Source organism: Molothrus aeneus, chromosome 31 (assembly GCF_037042795.1).
Source record: "Molothrus aeneus isolate 106 chromosome 31, BPBGC_Maene_1.0, whole genome shotgun sequence".
Lineage (NCBI taxonomy): Eukaryota > Metazoa > Chordata > Aves > Passeriformes > Icteridae > Molothrus > Molothrus aeneus.
The window spans coordinates 2,194,205-2,207,557 of record NC_089676.1 but is presented as its reverse complement, the minus strand read 5'-3'; the positions used below and the strand labels follow the sequence as shown (position 1 = coordinate 2,207,557).

General features: G+C 67.3%; 3 protein-coding genes across 3 annotated transcripts; 1 reads left to right on the top strand and 2 right to left on the bottom strand.

Moving 5' to 3' along the window:
- Positions 1-61: 61 nt before the first annotated feature.
- CTSK (cathepsin K) lies at positions 62-2,900 on the top strand. Its single transcript, XM_066568345.1, has 8 exons — positions 62-172; positions 942-1,086; positions 1,214-1,336; positions 1,414-1,569; positions 1,669-1,887; positions 1,965-2,130; positions 2,209-2,314; positions 2,396-2,900. The coding sequence occupies exons 2-8, from the start codon at positions 961-963 to the stop codon at positions 2,493-2,495; spliced, it is 996 nt and encodes a 331-aa protein (XP_066424442.1). The 5' UTR covers positions 62-172; positions 942-960; the 3' UTR covers positions 2,496-2,900.
- Positions 2,901-3,573: 673 nt separating this feature from the next.
- On the bottom strand, positions 3,574-7,194 carry ECM1 (extracellular matrix protein 1). Its single transcript, XM_066568299.1, has 7 exons — positions 6,993-7,194; positions 6,363-6,437; positions 5,768-6,066; positions 5,026-5,391; positions 4,165-4,385; positions 3,824-3,911; positions 3,574-3,747 (listed from the first exon to the last, which is right to left on the bottom strand). The coding sequence occupies exons 1-7, from the start codon at positions 7,030-7,032 to the stop codon at positions 3,574-3,576; spliced, it is 1,263 nt and encodes a 420-aa protein (XP_066424396.1). The 5' UTR covers positions 7,033-7,194.
- A 798-nt stretch (positions 7,195-7,992) lies between these two features.
- TARS2 (threonyl-tRNA synthetase 2, mitochondrial) lies at positions 7,993-13,169 on the bottom strand. The gene is made up of 18 exons (XM_066568132.1): positions 13,113-13,169; positions 12,785-12,999; positions 12,186-12,309; positions 11,979-12,100; positions 11,788-11,905; positions 11,610-11,671; positions 11,459-11,537; positions 11,229-11,372; positions 11,058-11,156; positions 10,375-10,541; positions 10,134-10,296; positions 9,923-10,060; positions 9,772-9,849; positions 9,596-9,696; positions 9,216-9,317; positions 8,838-8,910; positions 8,614-8,728; positions 7,993-8,206 (listed from the first exon to the last, which is right to left on the bottom strand). The coding sequence occupies exons 1-18, from the start codon at positions 13,167-13,169 to the stop codon at positions 8,058-8,060; spliced, it is 2,106 nt and encodes a 701-aa protein (XP_066424229.1). The 3' UTR covers positions 7,993-8,057.
- Positions 13,170-13,353: the final 184 nt, after the last annotated feature.

Sequence of the window (13,353 nt, the reverse complement as noted above, 5' to 3'; positions counted from 1 at the left end):
CCCTCGTCCCCCTCCTCCCCGTCCCCTCCTTCCCTCCAGCCCATCCAAACCCGACGCTTGCCAAAATTTTCCGGCTGCTTCCAAACTTCCTCAATCCGGCAGCATAAAAAGCGCAGTGGCCGCGGCTCCCGCAGGCCCCGTCCCGGCGCTCCCACCGACGGCTCCGTGCTCGGTAAGCGGCGGGGAAGGGTCCCGGGGGAAGGAGGGGGGCGCTGGGTGGTTTTTATCCCAGGGAAATGGAAGGGAATCGGGTCCCATGTGGGACAAAAAGGGAAACTGAGGCACTGTACGAGCGGATCTGGGGGTCCCCAGCTCGGGGAAGTGTCCCGGGGTCCTGCTCCATCACGGGGGGCTGGGGGGCCGTGGGTGAAGGCCGGGACGTCCCCCCCTGCATCCTCTGCATCCCAAAACTTCCCCCTCCCGGCTTGGGGCTGCCGAACGAGCCGGAGCGGGAACAGGAACCAGCTGTGCCGGCTCATGTGATGCCGGCGCCCGGCCAGCCCTGCCCGCGGGGCTGTCCTCGCCCCAAATCGAGGGAGGAAGGGGTCCCAGACCTAAACCAGGGGGTCCAGGGGGTCCTGGCCTCAAGGCAGGGTGTGCAGGGTGTTCTGGCCCCAAATCGAGGGAGGAAGGGGTCCCAGACCCAAATCAGGGGATACAGGGCGTCCCAACCCCAAATCAGGGTAGGCAGGGGGTCTCAGCCCCACATCAGGGTGTGCAGGGGTTCCTGGCCCCAAGGCAGGGTGTCCAGGGGGTCCCAACCCCACATCGGGGGGTACAGGGGATCCAGGGGGTCCCAGCCCCAAATCAGGGGGTACAGGGAGTCCTGGGGGTCCCAGCCCCAAATCGGGGTGTGCAGGGGGTCCTGGTCCCACAGAAGGGTGGGCACAGGGTCCTGCTCCCCCCCAGCCCCTCTGGCTCAGCCTGTGTCCCCTCCCCAGCACTCAGGCTGTCCCCAGGATGTGGTGGCCCGTGCTGCTGGCCCTGCTGCTCCCTGCAGCTCCGGCCCAGCTGCACCCGGAGCGGGAACTGGACGCGCAGTGGGAGCTGTGGAAAAAAACCCACCACAAGCAGTACAACGGCCAGGTACGGGGGGAATGGGGCTGGGGACCCCCAGAGACAGCCCCAGGGTGGGGTGTGGGGCACAAGGACGTCCTGAGGGTGGGGGGCACAGGCAGGACCCCCGTCCCAGCACCATCTCCCCCCGGCGCAGGCAGACGAGGTGACGCGGAGGCTGATTTGGGAGAAGAACCTCAAATACATCAACACCCACAACCTGGAGCACTCCCTGGGCGTCCACACCTTCGAGCTGGCCATGAACCACCTGGGTGACATGGTGGGTGTCCCTTGCAGGGGACAGAGGGGGGGCTGAGCACCTCTGGGTGCTCCCACCCACCGGGGTTCTTTCCCCAGACCAGCGAGGAGGTGGTGAGGACAATGACAGGGCTGAAGGTGCCCCGAGGTCGCCAACGCCACAACGAGACGCTCTTTGTCCCTGACTGGAGTGAGAGAGCCCCAGCTGCCATGGACTGGCGTAAGAAAGGCTACGTGACCCCTGTCAAGAACCAGGTGAGATGGCTGTGCCCTCAGTGTCCCCCCAGTGTCACCCCAGTGTCCCCCCAGTGTCACCCCAGTGTCGCCCTGGTGTCATCCATTGTGTCCCCACAGGGCCAGTGTGGCTCGTGCTGGGCTTTCAGCTCGGTGGGTGCCCTGGAGGGGCAGCTGAAGAGGAAAACAGGCAAACTGCTGTCCCTCAGCCCCCAGAACCTGGTGGACTGCGTGGCCAACAACGACGGCTGCGGGGGCGGCTACATGACCAACGCCTTCGAGTACGTCCACCAGAACCGCGGCATCGACTCCGAGGACTCCTACCCCTACATTGGCCAGGTGTGAGGGGTGCCAGCCCCAAATCCCTCTCCATCCCTCCCATCCCCACCTCACCTGACCTTCCTGGCCCCTCACAGGACGAGAGCTGCATGTACAGCCCCACTGGGAAGGCGGCCAAGTGCCGCGGCTACCGCGAGATCCCCGAGGGCAACGAGAAGGCTTTGAAGAGAGCGGTGGCCAGGATTGGGCCCATCTCCGTGGGCATCGATGCCAGCCTGCCCTCCTTCCAGTTCTACAGCCGAGGTGAGAGGCTGGTGGGGAGCTCAGGGGGCCGCTCAGGGAGCTGGGACACTCCTGGTGACACTGGCTGTTGTCCCCAAGGTGTGTACTACGACGAGAGCTGCAACGCTGAGAACATCAACCACGCCGTGCTGGCCGTGGGCTATGGGGCACAGAAAGGCACCAAGCACTGGATCATCAAGAACAGGTACAGGCCTTGGGATGGTTTGGGAGCTGCAGGTGGCTGGGGCTCTTCCAGAAGCTCAGGTTTTGCTCTTCCACCCTGCAGCTGGGGCGAGGAATGGGGCAACAAGGGCTACGTCCTCCTGGCCCGCAACATGAACAACGCCTGCGGTGTGGCCAACCTGGCCAGCTTCCCCAAGATGTGACAACCCCACCCAGCCCTTCCCTACCCACTGCCCTGCCCTCCAGCCTGGCCTCTTCCCTCCCAGCCTCAAAGATGGCAGTTCCCCCCGGGGGGAATTCTTTGTCTCTGTGAGAGATTTCCCTTGGGAAGGGGAAATTCACCTGCGGGGAATGGAGGATGAGTCCCCTCAACTCTGTTTTCCACACTTTGCCATGCTGGCTTCTGCCTTCCCATGATCTGTGGAGGCCAATCCACCCAGACATGCTTCAGGAACCAGGTTCCACACCAGCCTCTGCCTCAGCAGCACTGGGGTGGAGGTGGAATATTCCCAGTGGAGAACAAAAACCCCTCTCCCTCCACCCTGTATCCCAGTGGAGGCTGCTGAGAAGGACGTGACTTTATTTTTCAACTAAAATTGGGAATAAGGCTTGGACTGGTTTGCTTTGTGCTGGGAAGAAGCCTCAGGGATGGGAAAAATTCTTCCTTTTGCCAAAGGGGCAAAAAGCCCCTTGTGAGGCAGAGCAGGGTGAGAAGAAGCTGCTGGGGAACTTTGGGACAGATGGATGGATGGAGTGTCTGGGGAGGGAGTGGTTCCAGGAAGGACACAGGGAAGGACAGATGGATGGACGGACCCACAGGACACCCCCAGCCCCATCAGAGTCCCCCAAACACTCCCCAGAGGCTGTCAGCCATGGCTGGGGGGGCACCATGGGGAATTTGGGGACCTCCAGGGATTGTGGCCATGGGGGGGGACACGAGTGACAATGCCACTGTGGGAAGAGGTGCACAGACACCCCTGGGGGGGCACGGGGCCGTGTGTGCCCCGCGTGGCTGAGCAGGGTGACCACAGCACACCCCAAAACCAAACACAGGTATCACAGCAGGCCTGACACACCCCAAGAGTGCAAACACCCCAATATCCACCCACACCCCGCCACGCCCCGGAACGGGGCCCCGTGGGGGGGACACTGAGGCCCGGGGGGGCCCCCCCTGAAACAATGGGGACAGTGAGGGATAAGGAAGTCCCCAAAGGCGGAAAGAAAGGGACACTCAGAGGTGACACCGCAGCATCTTTATTGTTCCCTCCTGCCGGGAGGGATTCACTCCTCGTGGCCGAGGGGCGGGGGGGCCAGGGCGGCCCCCAGGGTCACCTGGCTCAGGTAGGCGTCGTCAAAGCAGCGGCGCCGCTCGGGCTCCTCCCACGAGCAGCAGCCCTGGGGGTCCCTCCAGGCGTCCCCAGGGGTGGCACAGAGCGTGGCGATGGCCTGGGACAGCTGTGGGCAGTGGGGACGCGGGGTCAGGGCGGTTTTGGGGGGTCCCCCAGCGCCTCTGACCCCCTCGGTCTCTCACCTGCTCCCGGGCACAGGCGCCGCGGTCCTCGGCGGGCAGCGGGCAGCACGCAGCCGTCATGGCCCCCAGCAGCTCCGGTACCGGGCGCCTGCGGACACGGACACGGGCACGGGGGTGAACGCGGGGGGCACCTCCAAGGGGGTTTGAGGCGCGGGGAAGGGACTGCTGGGCCCCCTCCCCAAAAAGGGGTTCCCGAGCAATGGAGAGTGCCAGAGCCGGGGATGGGGATGATGGGGGTGAGGGGTCCTGCAAAGCTGGGAGCCCCCAAAAGCGGGGACTGTGCTGTCCCCCCAAACAACAGGGACTGTGCTGTCCCCCCGGGCTGTTCGGGGCGCACCCACCTCTGTGTGAAGAGCCGGGTGGGGCCGCACAGGGAGCGCAGCAGGGCCGGGCCGGGCCGGGCCAGGCTCACGTTGTGCAGCTCCCGGTCGTATTCAGGGTGGGGGGCGGCGGCGGCGAAGCAGCGACCCCGGGCCTTGGGACCCCCCCGCTGGCAGCAGCGGTGCTGCCCCGTCTTCACCGCTGATTCTTCCCGGCAGAACCGATTCAGCCCCTTCAGCCACTGCGGAGGAGGAGCTGGGGGTGAGGGGGGGCGCCCCGACACTGGGACCCCCAAGCCCTGAACACCTGGGTCATCCCTGGGACATTTCCGTCCCCTCCCCGGATGCCGGGGCCCCTCCCTGACACGTTTGTCACCTTCCCGGATACCTGGGAGCCTTCCCGGCCTCTGAGTGAGTGGCTGGGTCACGCTCCGGGCACATGGGTCATGGCCGGGACACCGGGGGCCCCTCCCCGGATACCGGAGTGCCAGCCCAAACACCTCGGTCCCTTTCCCAAACACCTCGGTCCCTTTCCCAAACACCTGGATCCCCTTCCCAAACACCTCAATCCTTTCCCAAACACCTGGATCCCCTTCCCAAACACCTCAATCCTTTCCCAAACCCCTGGCTCCTTTCCCAGATACCTGCACCCCCTCAATCCTTTGACACCTGAGACCTTCCCAAACACCTGGGACCCCCCGAGCCCTTCAGCACCGCCACCCTCCCTCCCACCCTTGTCCCCCCCTCCCATCCTTGTCCCCCTCGTCCCAGCCGTGTCCCCCCCGTCCCAGCCGTGTCCCCCCCGTCCCAGCCGTGTCCCCCCGTCCCAGCCGTGTCCCCGCTGTCCCATCCGTGTCCCCCCCGCCCCGTGTCCCTGCTCACGGCGCTGTGGGCGCAGCTCAGGCTCTCGTTGCGGCAGCACCGCCCGTACTCCCGCTCCAGCCGGACGCGCAGTCGGACGCGGGGCCCGGAGCGGCCCCCGGGGCCGGGGGGGCCGGGGCGCAGCGCCCGCAGCCCGCAGATGTTGCCGATGTTGGTGGCCGTGGGCTCGCCGGGAGGAAAGGGGGGTTCGCTGACCAAGTCCCAGGCCACGCTGCGGTCCCAGGTGGGGACGGGGTCCCAGGTGGGGGCCGGGGTCTCCTGGGCGAAGCAGCGGCGCCGCGCGGCCCCGTGGCGGCGGCAGCAGTGGAACTGCCGCGTCTTCACCCCGAACTCATCCGTGCAGAACCCGTCCAGCACGTCCGTCCACTGCGGGGCAGAGTCCCCTCGGTGTCACCCCGCGTCCCTCCCTCCGCAGTGTCCTCACGTCCTCTCTCTCGGCATTGTCCCCGCGGTGTCCCCACGTTACACCTGACCCAGTGTCTTCCCCTCCAGCAGCGTCCCCTTGTCCCTTACGGTGTCCCCCCATCCCCACAGTGTCCCCATCCCTGCACTGTCCCCTCTCCCCTCAGTGTCCCCATTCCCCCGGTGTCCTCTTTCCCCCCGGTGTCTCCATCCCCACAGTGTCCTTCTCCCCACAGTGTCCCCTCTCCCCACAGTGTCCCCGTTCCCTGCGGTGTCCCCATTCCCCCGGTGTCCCCCCCATCCTCTCAGTGTCCCCTGTCCCCGCGGTGTCCCCACTCACGGCGCGGCGGGCGCAGGGCAGCGGGCTGTGGTGCCGGCAGCAATCGTTCAGGCGGGGCCGGAGCGCGGCCAGCGCGGCCGCCTGGCGCCGGAGGTGCGCGAAGGCGTTCGGGGGGAGCAGCAGCGGCGGCGGCAGCGTGGGGGGGTCCCGGCAGTGCCGGGTGACGGTGGCGGCCATGGGCCAGGCCGGGGGGAACCCGTCCAAGGCGGTGCCCCAGAGCGGGGGGTTGCTCGAGGGGGCCACGGCTCCCCCCACCAGGATGTCGGGGGGCACCTCCAGGTCCTGCTCCTGCTGCAGCACTGGGAAAAAGGGAGCGCGGTGGGCACAGGGCGCTGCGCTTGTCCCTGTGTGCCCCTCTCTGCCCTCCTGTGCCACTCCTGTGCCCAGCCCTCGCTGTCCCCATGTCGCTCCCATCCTGTGCCCCCCCCCCATCCAAGTCCCCTTTCTCCTCCATCACGGTGTCCCCGTGTCCCCTCCATCCAAATCCCCACCCATGAGCGTCCCCCTGTTCCCAGTCCTGGGTGTCCCCCTTTGTCCCCTCACCCCTGGGTGTGTCCCCCTTTGTCCCCCCACCCCTGGGTGTCCCTCCCCTCACCTTGTTTGATGCTGGGGGGCCGCAGGTCCAGGCTCTCCTGCTGCACCACCTGCTGCAGATGCCCCGAGGCCAGCGCTGTCACCGATGGGGGACACAGGGGGAGTCAGCAGGGTCACCCCCTCCATCCCCCCACCCATGGAACAGCGAGCAGGGACCCCCCCAGACCTGTGGGCTTGGAGCCCCATAATGGGGAGGGGGTCCCAGGTGTTCAGGAGGGGCCCCAGGAGCTGGAGAAGGGGACCCAGGCACCCAGGAGGGCTGCGGGTGCTCGGGACAGGCTCCTCCAGGCATTTGGGAGGGATCCAGGTGTGTGGGCAGCAGCCCTGACATCCGGGGTGGGGACCCAGCTGTCCCTGGAGGCGTCCCAAACACCTGGGCAGGAGCTCAGGTGTCCCAGGTGGAACCCAGGAGTTCGGGAAGGGACCCAGAGTTCGGGAAGGGCCCCCAAATCTCAGTGAGGGATCTCAGGAGTTCGGGAAGAGGATCCAGGTGTCCGGGAAAGGGACCCAGAGTTCGGGGAGGGCCCCCAAATCTCAGTGAGGGATCTCAGGTGTCCGGGGAAGGGGCCCCGGGTGTTCGGGGGGCCCCAGGCGTGCAGGGGGGCCCTGGGTGGGGGCCGCGGGGACTCACCGGCGGCGCTGAGGAGGAGGAAGAGGCCGAAGGCCGCCATGGCGTCGGGAGCTGTAGGGTCAGCGCCGGCTCCTCCGCCTTATGAAGGGCCGGGTCGGGCGTGGGGCCACATCCCGCGGGGCTGAGTCACGGCCCTGACGTCGCGGCAGAGCCGGGAGGGGGACCCCGGGGGCACCGGGGGGCTGCGCTGGATCCCGCACCCCCAAGCTGGGCCGGGGGGGACTCCCGCCCCAGCCAGGCTGTCACAGCCCTGTCCCCACCCTGGGGGTCGCGTCCCCACCCTGGGGGTCCCGTCCCCGTCCCGGTAGCCCCGGATCCCCCCTGGTGGCCCCAGCTCCCCCCCCGCCCCCGACCCCTGCGTCACAGGAGGGGGAAGTGGTCAAACCACATTTTTGTGGGTTTTACCCCGTTTTGGGGCCCCCACCCACTGAGTCACCCCCGGTGCTGGGGGGGGGGCTGAAGGGGCACCTCCAGCGGGACCCCCGGACGGAGGGGGGGGGGGTCCCTCAGCTGATGTCCCCAAGGGTCACAGCCTCGGTCATTTATGGACAGGGGGGGCTCCTGTGCTATCCCAATTATTTGATCACCGAATCCCCAACAGGCCCGGGCAGGTGTTTGGGGTGGGGTGGGGGGGACAGCCCCGTGTCCCCCCCGCGATTGCCCAACGGGGCTGCGGCTCCGTGACTCGGGCTTTGCGCAACCCCCCCCACTTTCCCCGACGCGTGGGCGGGGGGGAAATCCCGGCTGGAAGGACCCAGAAGTGCCGGGGGCAGCTCGGGAGAGGGAAGGGAAGGTGGGAACGGAAAACTGGGAATGAGAGCCCGGGAATCGCAACCCGGGCAGGTTGTGGGGTGGGTATCCAGGTGTTTCGGGGGGGGGTCCTGCCCCCCAGGTGTCCCAGGTGGGACTCAGGAGTTCGGGAAGGGGCCCCAGGTGTTCGGGGGGGTTCGAGCACCCCAGCACTCAGAAGCGCCCCAGTCTCAGCTCCCACAACCTCCAGCGCATTTCCCAGCAGTTTATTGAGTTGGGGGGTCCCGGGGCCCCCCGATAAGAGTGAGGGGGGGGTCAGAAGCGCTGCTCGGCGTCGGGAACGCGGCCGTCCCTCAGCTCCTGCAGCCGCTGCAGCACCCGGGGCAGCTCCAGCTCGCCGAGCTGCCGGTTCTCCCGGCTCCGGACGCTGACGGTGCCGCGCTGCCGCTCCCGCCGCCCCACCACTGCGGGGGCACGGCCGTCACGGCGGGAAAAACGGGGTTCCCGAGCCCCCCGACCCGCACAGGCACCCCCCAAACACAGCACCCCCCCCCCGCCAGCGGGGTCCCAGGGCAGGGATTTGGGGGGTCCCAGAACAGTCCCGGGGGTTCAAAGGTGGTCCCAAAGGGGGTCGGGGGTCTCAGAGGGGTCCCTAAAACACTCCTGGGGAGCTCCCAAACGGATCTCGGGGAAGGTGAGGGAGAATTCCCAAGGGGGGACTGAGCTCCTGGGGGGGTCTCATAGGAGGGGGCTCCCAGGGGATTCAGTTTTCCTCCCCAGCAGCACCCAGGATGTGGATGGGGGTGTCCAGCCAGTCCTGGGGGGCTCCAGGGGATCCCAGGGGGGCTCTGGGGCTCTGCCCCACCCTTACCCAACTGGAAGTTGTAGTGGGCGAGTTGGGCCCGGCGGATCTTCCGTGCCAGGGTGGTCCCGGGGTCCCCGTCCAGGTCAGCCAGGAGGCCCCCCCTCCTCAGCACTGCCTGCACCTGGACCCCCAGAGTCAGTGGGGAGCACGGGGGGGCACGGAGGGATGGTTTGGGGGTCCCAGGGGATGGGGGTACAGGGTGGGAGAGCACAGGGGGGTCACACACTCACCTCCCGAGCATAGTCCTCAACCTCAGGGGTCTGTGGGATGACCATGGCCTGCAGTGGGGACAGCCAGAGCGGCCTGGGGGGCACCAGGGGTCACTGGGGGTGACACACAAGGAGGGGGTGCCCCAAGGGTTGCAGGGGGGGTCCCCAGAATGGAGGGGCCCCAAAGATGGAGGTAACTTGGGGACCCAGAGAGTGTCCTGGGGATTGAGTGTCCCCAAAACTGGGCAGTGTCTGTCCCAAGCTGGGGCAGGGGTGACACTGGGGATCGAGGGGACCCAGACAACTGGGGGTGTTCCTGGGAACTGGAGGGTTGTGCAGACTGGGGCAGTCTGAGGGACTGGGGGTGAGCTGTGGGGTGTTTTTGGGGTCCCCCCTCACCATCTCCCGCCGTAGCTCTCGGCCAGCACAGCCACCATGCGCTCCACGGAGCCCAGCACAGCCCGATGGATCAGCACCGGCCTCGCCGGGCTCCCGCTGGGGCTGGGGGGGAAACGGGGCTCAGGGGGACCCATTGATGCCCCCCAAATCCCCAATTCTGCCAATCCTGACCCTCTCCTCCCGCCCCAGCGCCATTTCTGCCCCTCCACCCCAATCCTGACCCCCTCTCCCAGCCCCCAATTCTACCCTGCCAATCCTGACATTCCCCAATCCCAATCCTGCTCCCCCAGCCTCAATCCTGATCCTCCCAACAGAAATCCTGAACCCCAGCCCAATCCTGGCCCCCACAAATCCCCCAATTCCTGCTCCCCTACCAATACCTGGCATATTCCAGCTCGAATCTCTCAGGCATCTGGAAATCCAGCTGGATGGTGCCACACTGATGGTGCCTCCCCAGAGCATCCCTGATCCGGATATCGATCTGTTGGGAATCAAGAGTTTCCAGAAGGGTCCTAATTTGTCCCCTTTAGGGATCCCCCCTCCCCAGATTCCTCACCTTGGGCCCATAAAAGGCTCCATCCCCCGGACTCAGCTCCCAGGGCTGCCCAAAATTCTTCAGGCTCCGCTCCAGCTGCTGCAGGGGTGGGTTGGGAGGGTCAGGGGGGCACAGAGCAGAGGGCACAGCACTCAGGGGGGGACCATCCCACCTGCTCAGCACGATCCCAAGTCTCAGGGTCCCCCAGGAATCCATCGGGACGCGTGGCCAGGGCCAGGCGGAAGGAAAAGCCCAGGACGGCGTAAACGGCGCGGATGAAATCCAGGGAGGAATCAATCTCACTCTCCAGCTGGGAAAGGGGGGTCAGGGAGGGCAAGGGACACATTCTGGGGGGGACAGGGAAGGGTCAGGGGCACAGACACCTGCTCCAGGGTGCAGAAAATGTGGGCATCATCCTGCTGGAAGCGCCGGACCCGCGTCAGCCCCGTCAGGGTCCCGGGGGGTTCGTTGCGGTGCAGGACCCCGAAATCCGCCAGGCGCAGGGGCAGCTCCCGCCAGGAGCGCGGCCGGTGGGCGAACATCAGGCTGGGGACGGACAGACAGACAGACAGACAGGCTGCCCCCGGGAGCCCCCCCCAGGCGCCCCAGGGCCGCCTGACTCACCAGTGGGCCGGGCAGTTCATGGGTTTGAGGGAGAGGGTCTCGGGGGTGGCAGGGACGGAGAAGATGTGGGGGCTGTAGTGCTGCCAGTGCCCCGAGAGCTCCCAGAGCCGGGGGCTGAACAGGTTGGGGGTCACCACCTCGCTGAAGCCCCTGGCCCGGTACTCGCTCTGTGGGGACAGGGACAGGGCAGGACATCAGCTCAGCCCCACAGCATCGGGCATGGGGGGGCTGCAGGGACTGGGAGGGTGAGAGCTGTGGGGTGCAGGGTGGGCAGAGGGGTCTGGGTGTGAGGGGATGGGGTGCAGTGGGGTCTGTGGGGATCAGCAGTGTCCAGCTGTGATGGGGATGGGGTGCAGTGGGGTCTGTGGGGATCAGCAGTGCCCAGCTGTGATGGGGATGGGGTGCAGTGGGGTCTGTGGGGATCAGCAGTGCCCAGCTGTGATGGGGATGGGGTGCAGTGGGGTCTGTGGGGATCAGCAGTGCCCAGCTGTGATGGGGATGGGGTGCAGTGGGGTCTGTGGGGATCAGCAGTGCCCAGCTGTGATGGGGATGGGGTGCAGTGGGGTCTGTGGGGATCAGCAGTGCCCAGCTGTGATGGGGATGGGGTGCAGTGGGGTCTGTGGGGATCAGCAGTGCCTGGCTGGGGTGGGGATGTGGTGACAGGGAGATGATGGGGCTCGTACCCGGATAAACTCCACCAGGGTGTTGTAGACGTGGGCACCACGGGGCAGGAAGAAGCAGCTGCCAGGGCTGAATTTGTGGAAGAAGAAAAGCTCCTGATCCTGCAGCAGGGAGGGAGTTACTGGGGGGATCCCCGTGGCTGCGAGGGCCCCCCAGCCCCTGGCAGGGCTCACCTTGCCGATCCTGCGGTGATCCCGCTGAGCCGCCTCCTCCTGTGCCCGCTCCCACTGCTCCAGCTCCTGGGCACTGGGGAAGGCCACGGCGGCCACACGCTGCAGGGACTGACCCCCAGCTCCCCCCCAGAGCGCAGCCGAGCTCTGCGGGCACGGGGGGACATCAGAGGGGCACCGGGGACCCCACCCAAGAGCAGAGCAGGGCACAGGGACCCCCGCCCGACACCCACCGTGAGCACCCGCAGGGCTCCGATCAGCCCCGTGTGCCGCAGGAGGGGCCCGTGGCACAGCTGGAGCAGGGGGCCACACCTGAGGGAGGAACAGAGGGATGTGGGGACAGCTGCGGTGACATGCAGTCACCCCACGTGTCCCTGTGCTCACCTGTACACCGTGGCCGTGGGGGATGTCACCTCCTCGAGCTGCTGCAGCTGGAAGGCGTTGTGCTGGGGAGGGACAGGGAGGTGCATGATGGTGGGCGTGGTGACATTAGAGGGGTGACACTGAGGGTGCCAATGTCCCCAGAATGGCCTCCCATGACACTCTGGGGAGGGGGACACACCTTGAGCAGCTCAGCCAGCTGCTGGCGGGTGGCCTCGAGGCGCTCGAAGCGGTGCCGGGCACGGGCGAACGTGGCACAGGCCTCCTCCAGCACCGGCAGCTCCGTGCTCTGCACCGTCCTGGGGGCACGGGGACACGTTGGGGACACACTGGGGACACCCCAAGGACCCTGCAGCACCTGCCCAGCCCTACCTGCTGCCCATGTGCACGTCACAGAAGAAGCCATCCTCGGTGGCCTGGCTGCTGCAAAGCGTCGCCCCGAAAATCTGCTCTGCCACCGCCCCCAGGACGCAGGCACTGGAGCGCCAGAAAGCCTGGGGGGACACAGGGGACATTGGGCACACGGGGGCTGTGAGGGGAGCCAGGTGCAGGTTTGGCCCCCCAGGCCCCTGGGCTCACCTCCCGCCCCTCAGGCGTGGAGAAGTCGAGCAGCTCCAGGTCGGTGTCACCTTCCAGAGGCCGGTCCAGGTCCTGGAGGGTCCCGTTCACCCGGGCCACCAAGGCCACCTCGGCCAGGCCAGCCCTACAGGGACAGCAGAGACACTGTGGAGACACTGTGGGGACCCCATAAACCCTGTGGGGATCATGAAGACATGGTAGGACCCCCACAAACCTTGTGGGAACCACAGGGACATTGTGGAGACCCTGAGAACCTCGTGGGGACTCTGTGGTGATCACGGGGACCATGGGGACACAGTAGGAACCCCACAAACCTTGTGGGGACCACAAGGACATTGTGGAGATCTCAAGAACCACGTTGGGACTCTGTGAGGATCATGGGGACCATGGGGACATTGTGGAGATCCCGAGAACCTCGTGGGGACTCTGTGGGGATCACGGGGACATTGCGGACCCTGCAGACCTTGTGGGGATCATGGGCACATCACGGGGACATTGCGGACCCTGCAGACCTTGTGGGGACACCCTGAGGGGCCCGGGAACCTTGCTGGGACACTGCGGGGATCCCGGGGACAGCGAGGGAAGCCCTCGGGCCGTACCCGAGCTCCGTGGCCACCTGGAACGGGGTGGTTTGCAGGGCCCGGCCGGGCAGGCGGCGCCCGCCGGGCAGCGCGATGCGGATCGGGGTCCCCGGTGGGAGGCGGCCGCTCCCGGTCCCGCCGCCCGCCCCATCCCCGGGCCCGTCCCAGCGCTCCGCCGCCGCCGCCCGCAGCCGCTGGAAGAGCCGGAGGCGCTCGGGGTCCGGCCCGGACACCTGGGGACGGGAATCGCCGCGGGGTCACCGGATCGCCCTTGGGACTCAGGGCCCGGGGGGGGCGGGCAGGGGTGGGGCGGGGGGATGAGGGGTCCCGGGGGTCCCGAGCGCACCCGGTGTCGCCGCGGGGCTCCCGCCAGCAGCAGCCGCGAACCGGCGCGTGCGGACATGGCCGAGGCTCCGCCCGTTCCGCCGGAACTGGGGATGGGCCTTGCAACCCCCCCGCGGAAGCCGCGTTGGATTCGCCCGCCCGTGCGGGAGCCCCGCACACAGGACGAAACCATGGAGGGCGGGGGGGGGAAGAAGGAGCTACACGGACCCCTCAAACCGGGGATGAACGCGAGAAAGAACGGA

Excerpts from the sequence above, each read along its gene's own strand:
- ECM1 (XM_066568299.1), bottom strand. The coding sequence starts at position 7,032 with ATGGCGGCCTTCGGCCTCTTCCTCCTCCTCAGCGCCGCCG. Across the intron at positions 6,067-6,362 it reads GCCCCCCAGCATCAAACAAG|TGCTGCAGCAGGAGCAGGAC; the intron begins GTGAGGGGAGGG and ends CCTTTTTCCCAG. Across the intron at positions 5,392-5,767 it reads TGCCCTGCGCCCGCCGCGCC|TGGACGGACGTGCTGGACGG; the intron begins GTGAGTGGGGAC and ends TCTGCCCCGCAG.
- CTSK (XM_066568345.1), top strand. The coding sequence starts at position 961 with ATGTGGTGGCCCGTGCTGCTGGCCCTGCTGCTCCCTGCAGCTCCGGCC. Across the intron at positions 1,087-1,213 it reads ACAAGCAGTACAACGGCCAG|GCAGACGAGGTGACGCGGAG; the intron begins GTACGGGGGGAA and ends CCCCCGGCGCAG. Across the intron at positions 1,337-1,413 it reads TGAACCACCTGGGTGACATG|ACCAGCGAGGAGGTGGTGAG; the intron begins GTGGGTGTCCCT and ends TTCTTTCCCCAG.
- TARS2 (XM_066568132.1), bottom strand. The coding sequence starts at position 13,169 with ATGTCCGCACGCGCCGGTTCGCGGCTGCTGCTGGCGGGAGCCCCGCGG. Across the intron at positions 12,310-12,784 it reads CAGGTGGCCACGGAGCTCGG|GGCTGGCCTGGCCGAGGTGG; the intron begins GTACGGCCCGAG and ends CTGTCCCTGTAG. Across the intron at positions 10,061-10,133 it reads TTTTCTGCACCCTGGAGCAG|CTGGAGAGTGAGATTGATTC; the intron begins GTGTCTGTGCCC and ends CCCCTTTCCCAG.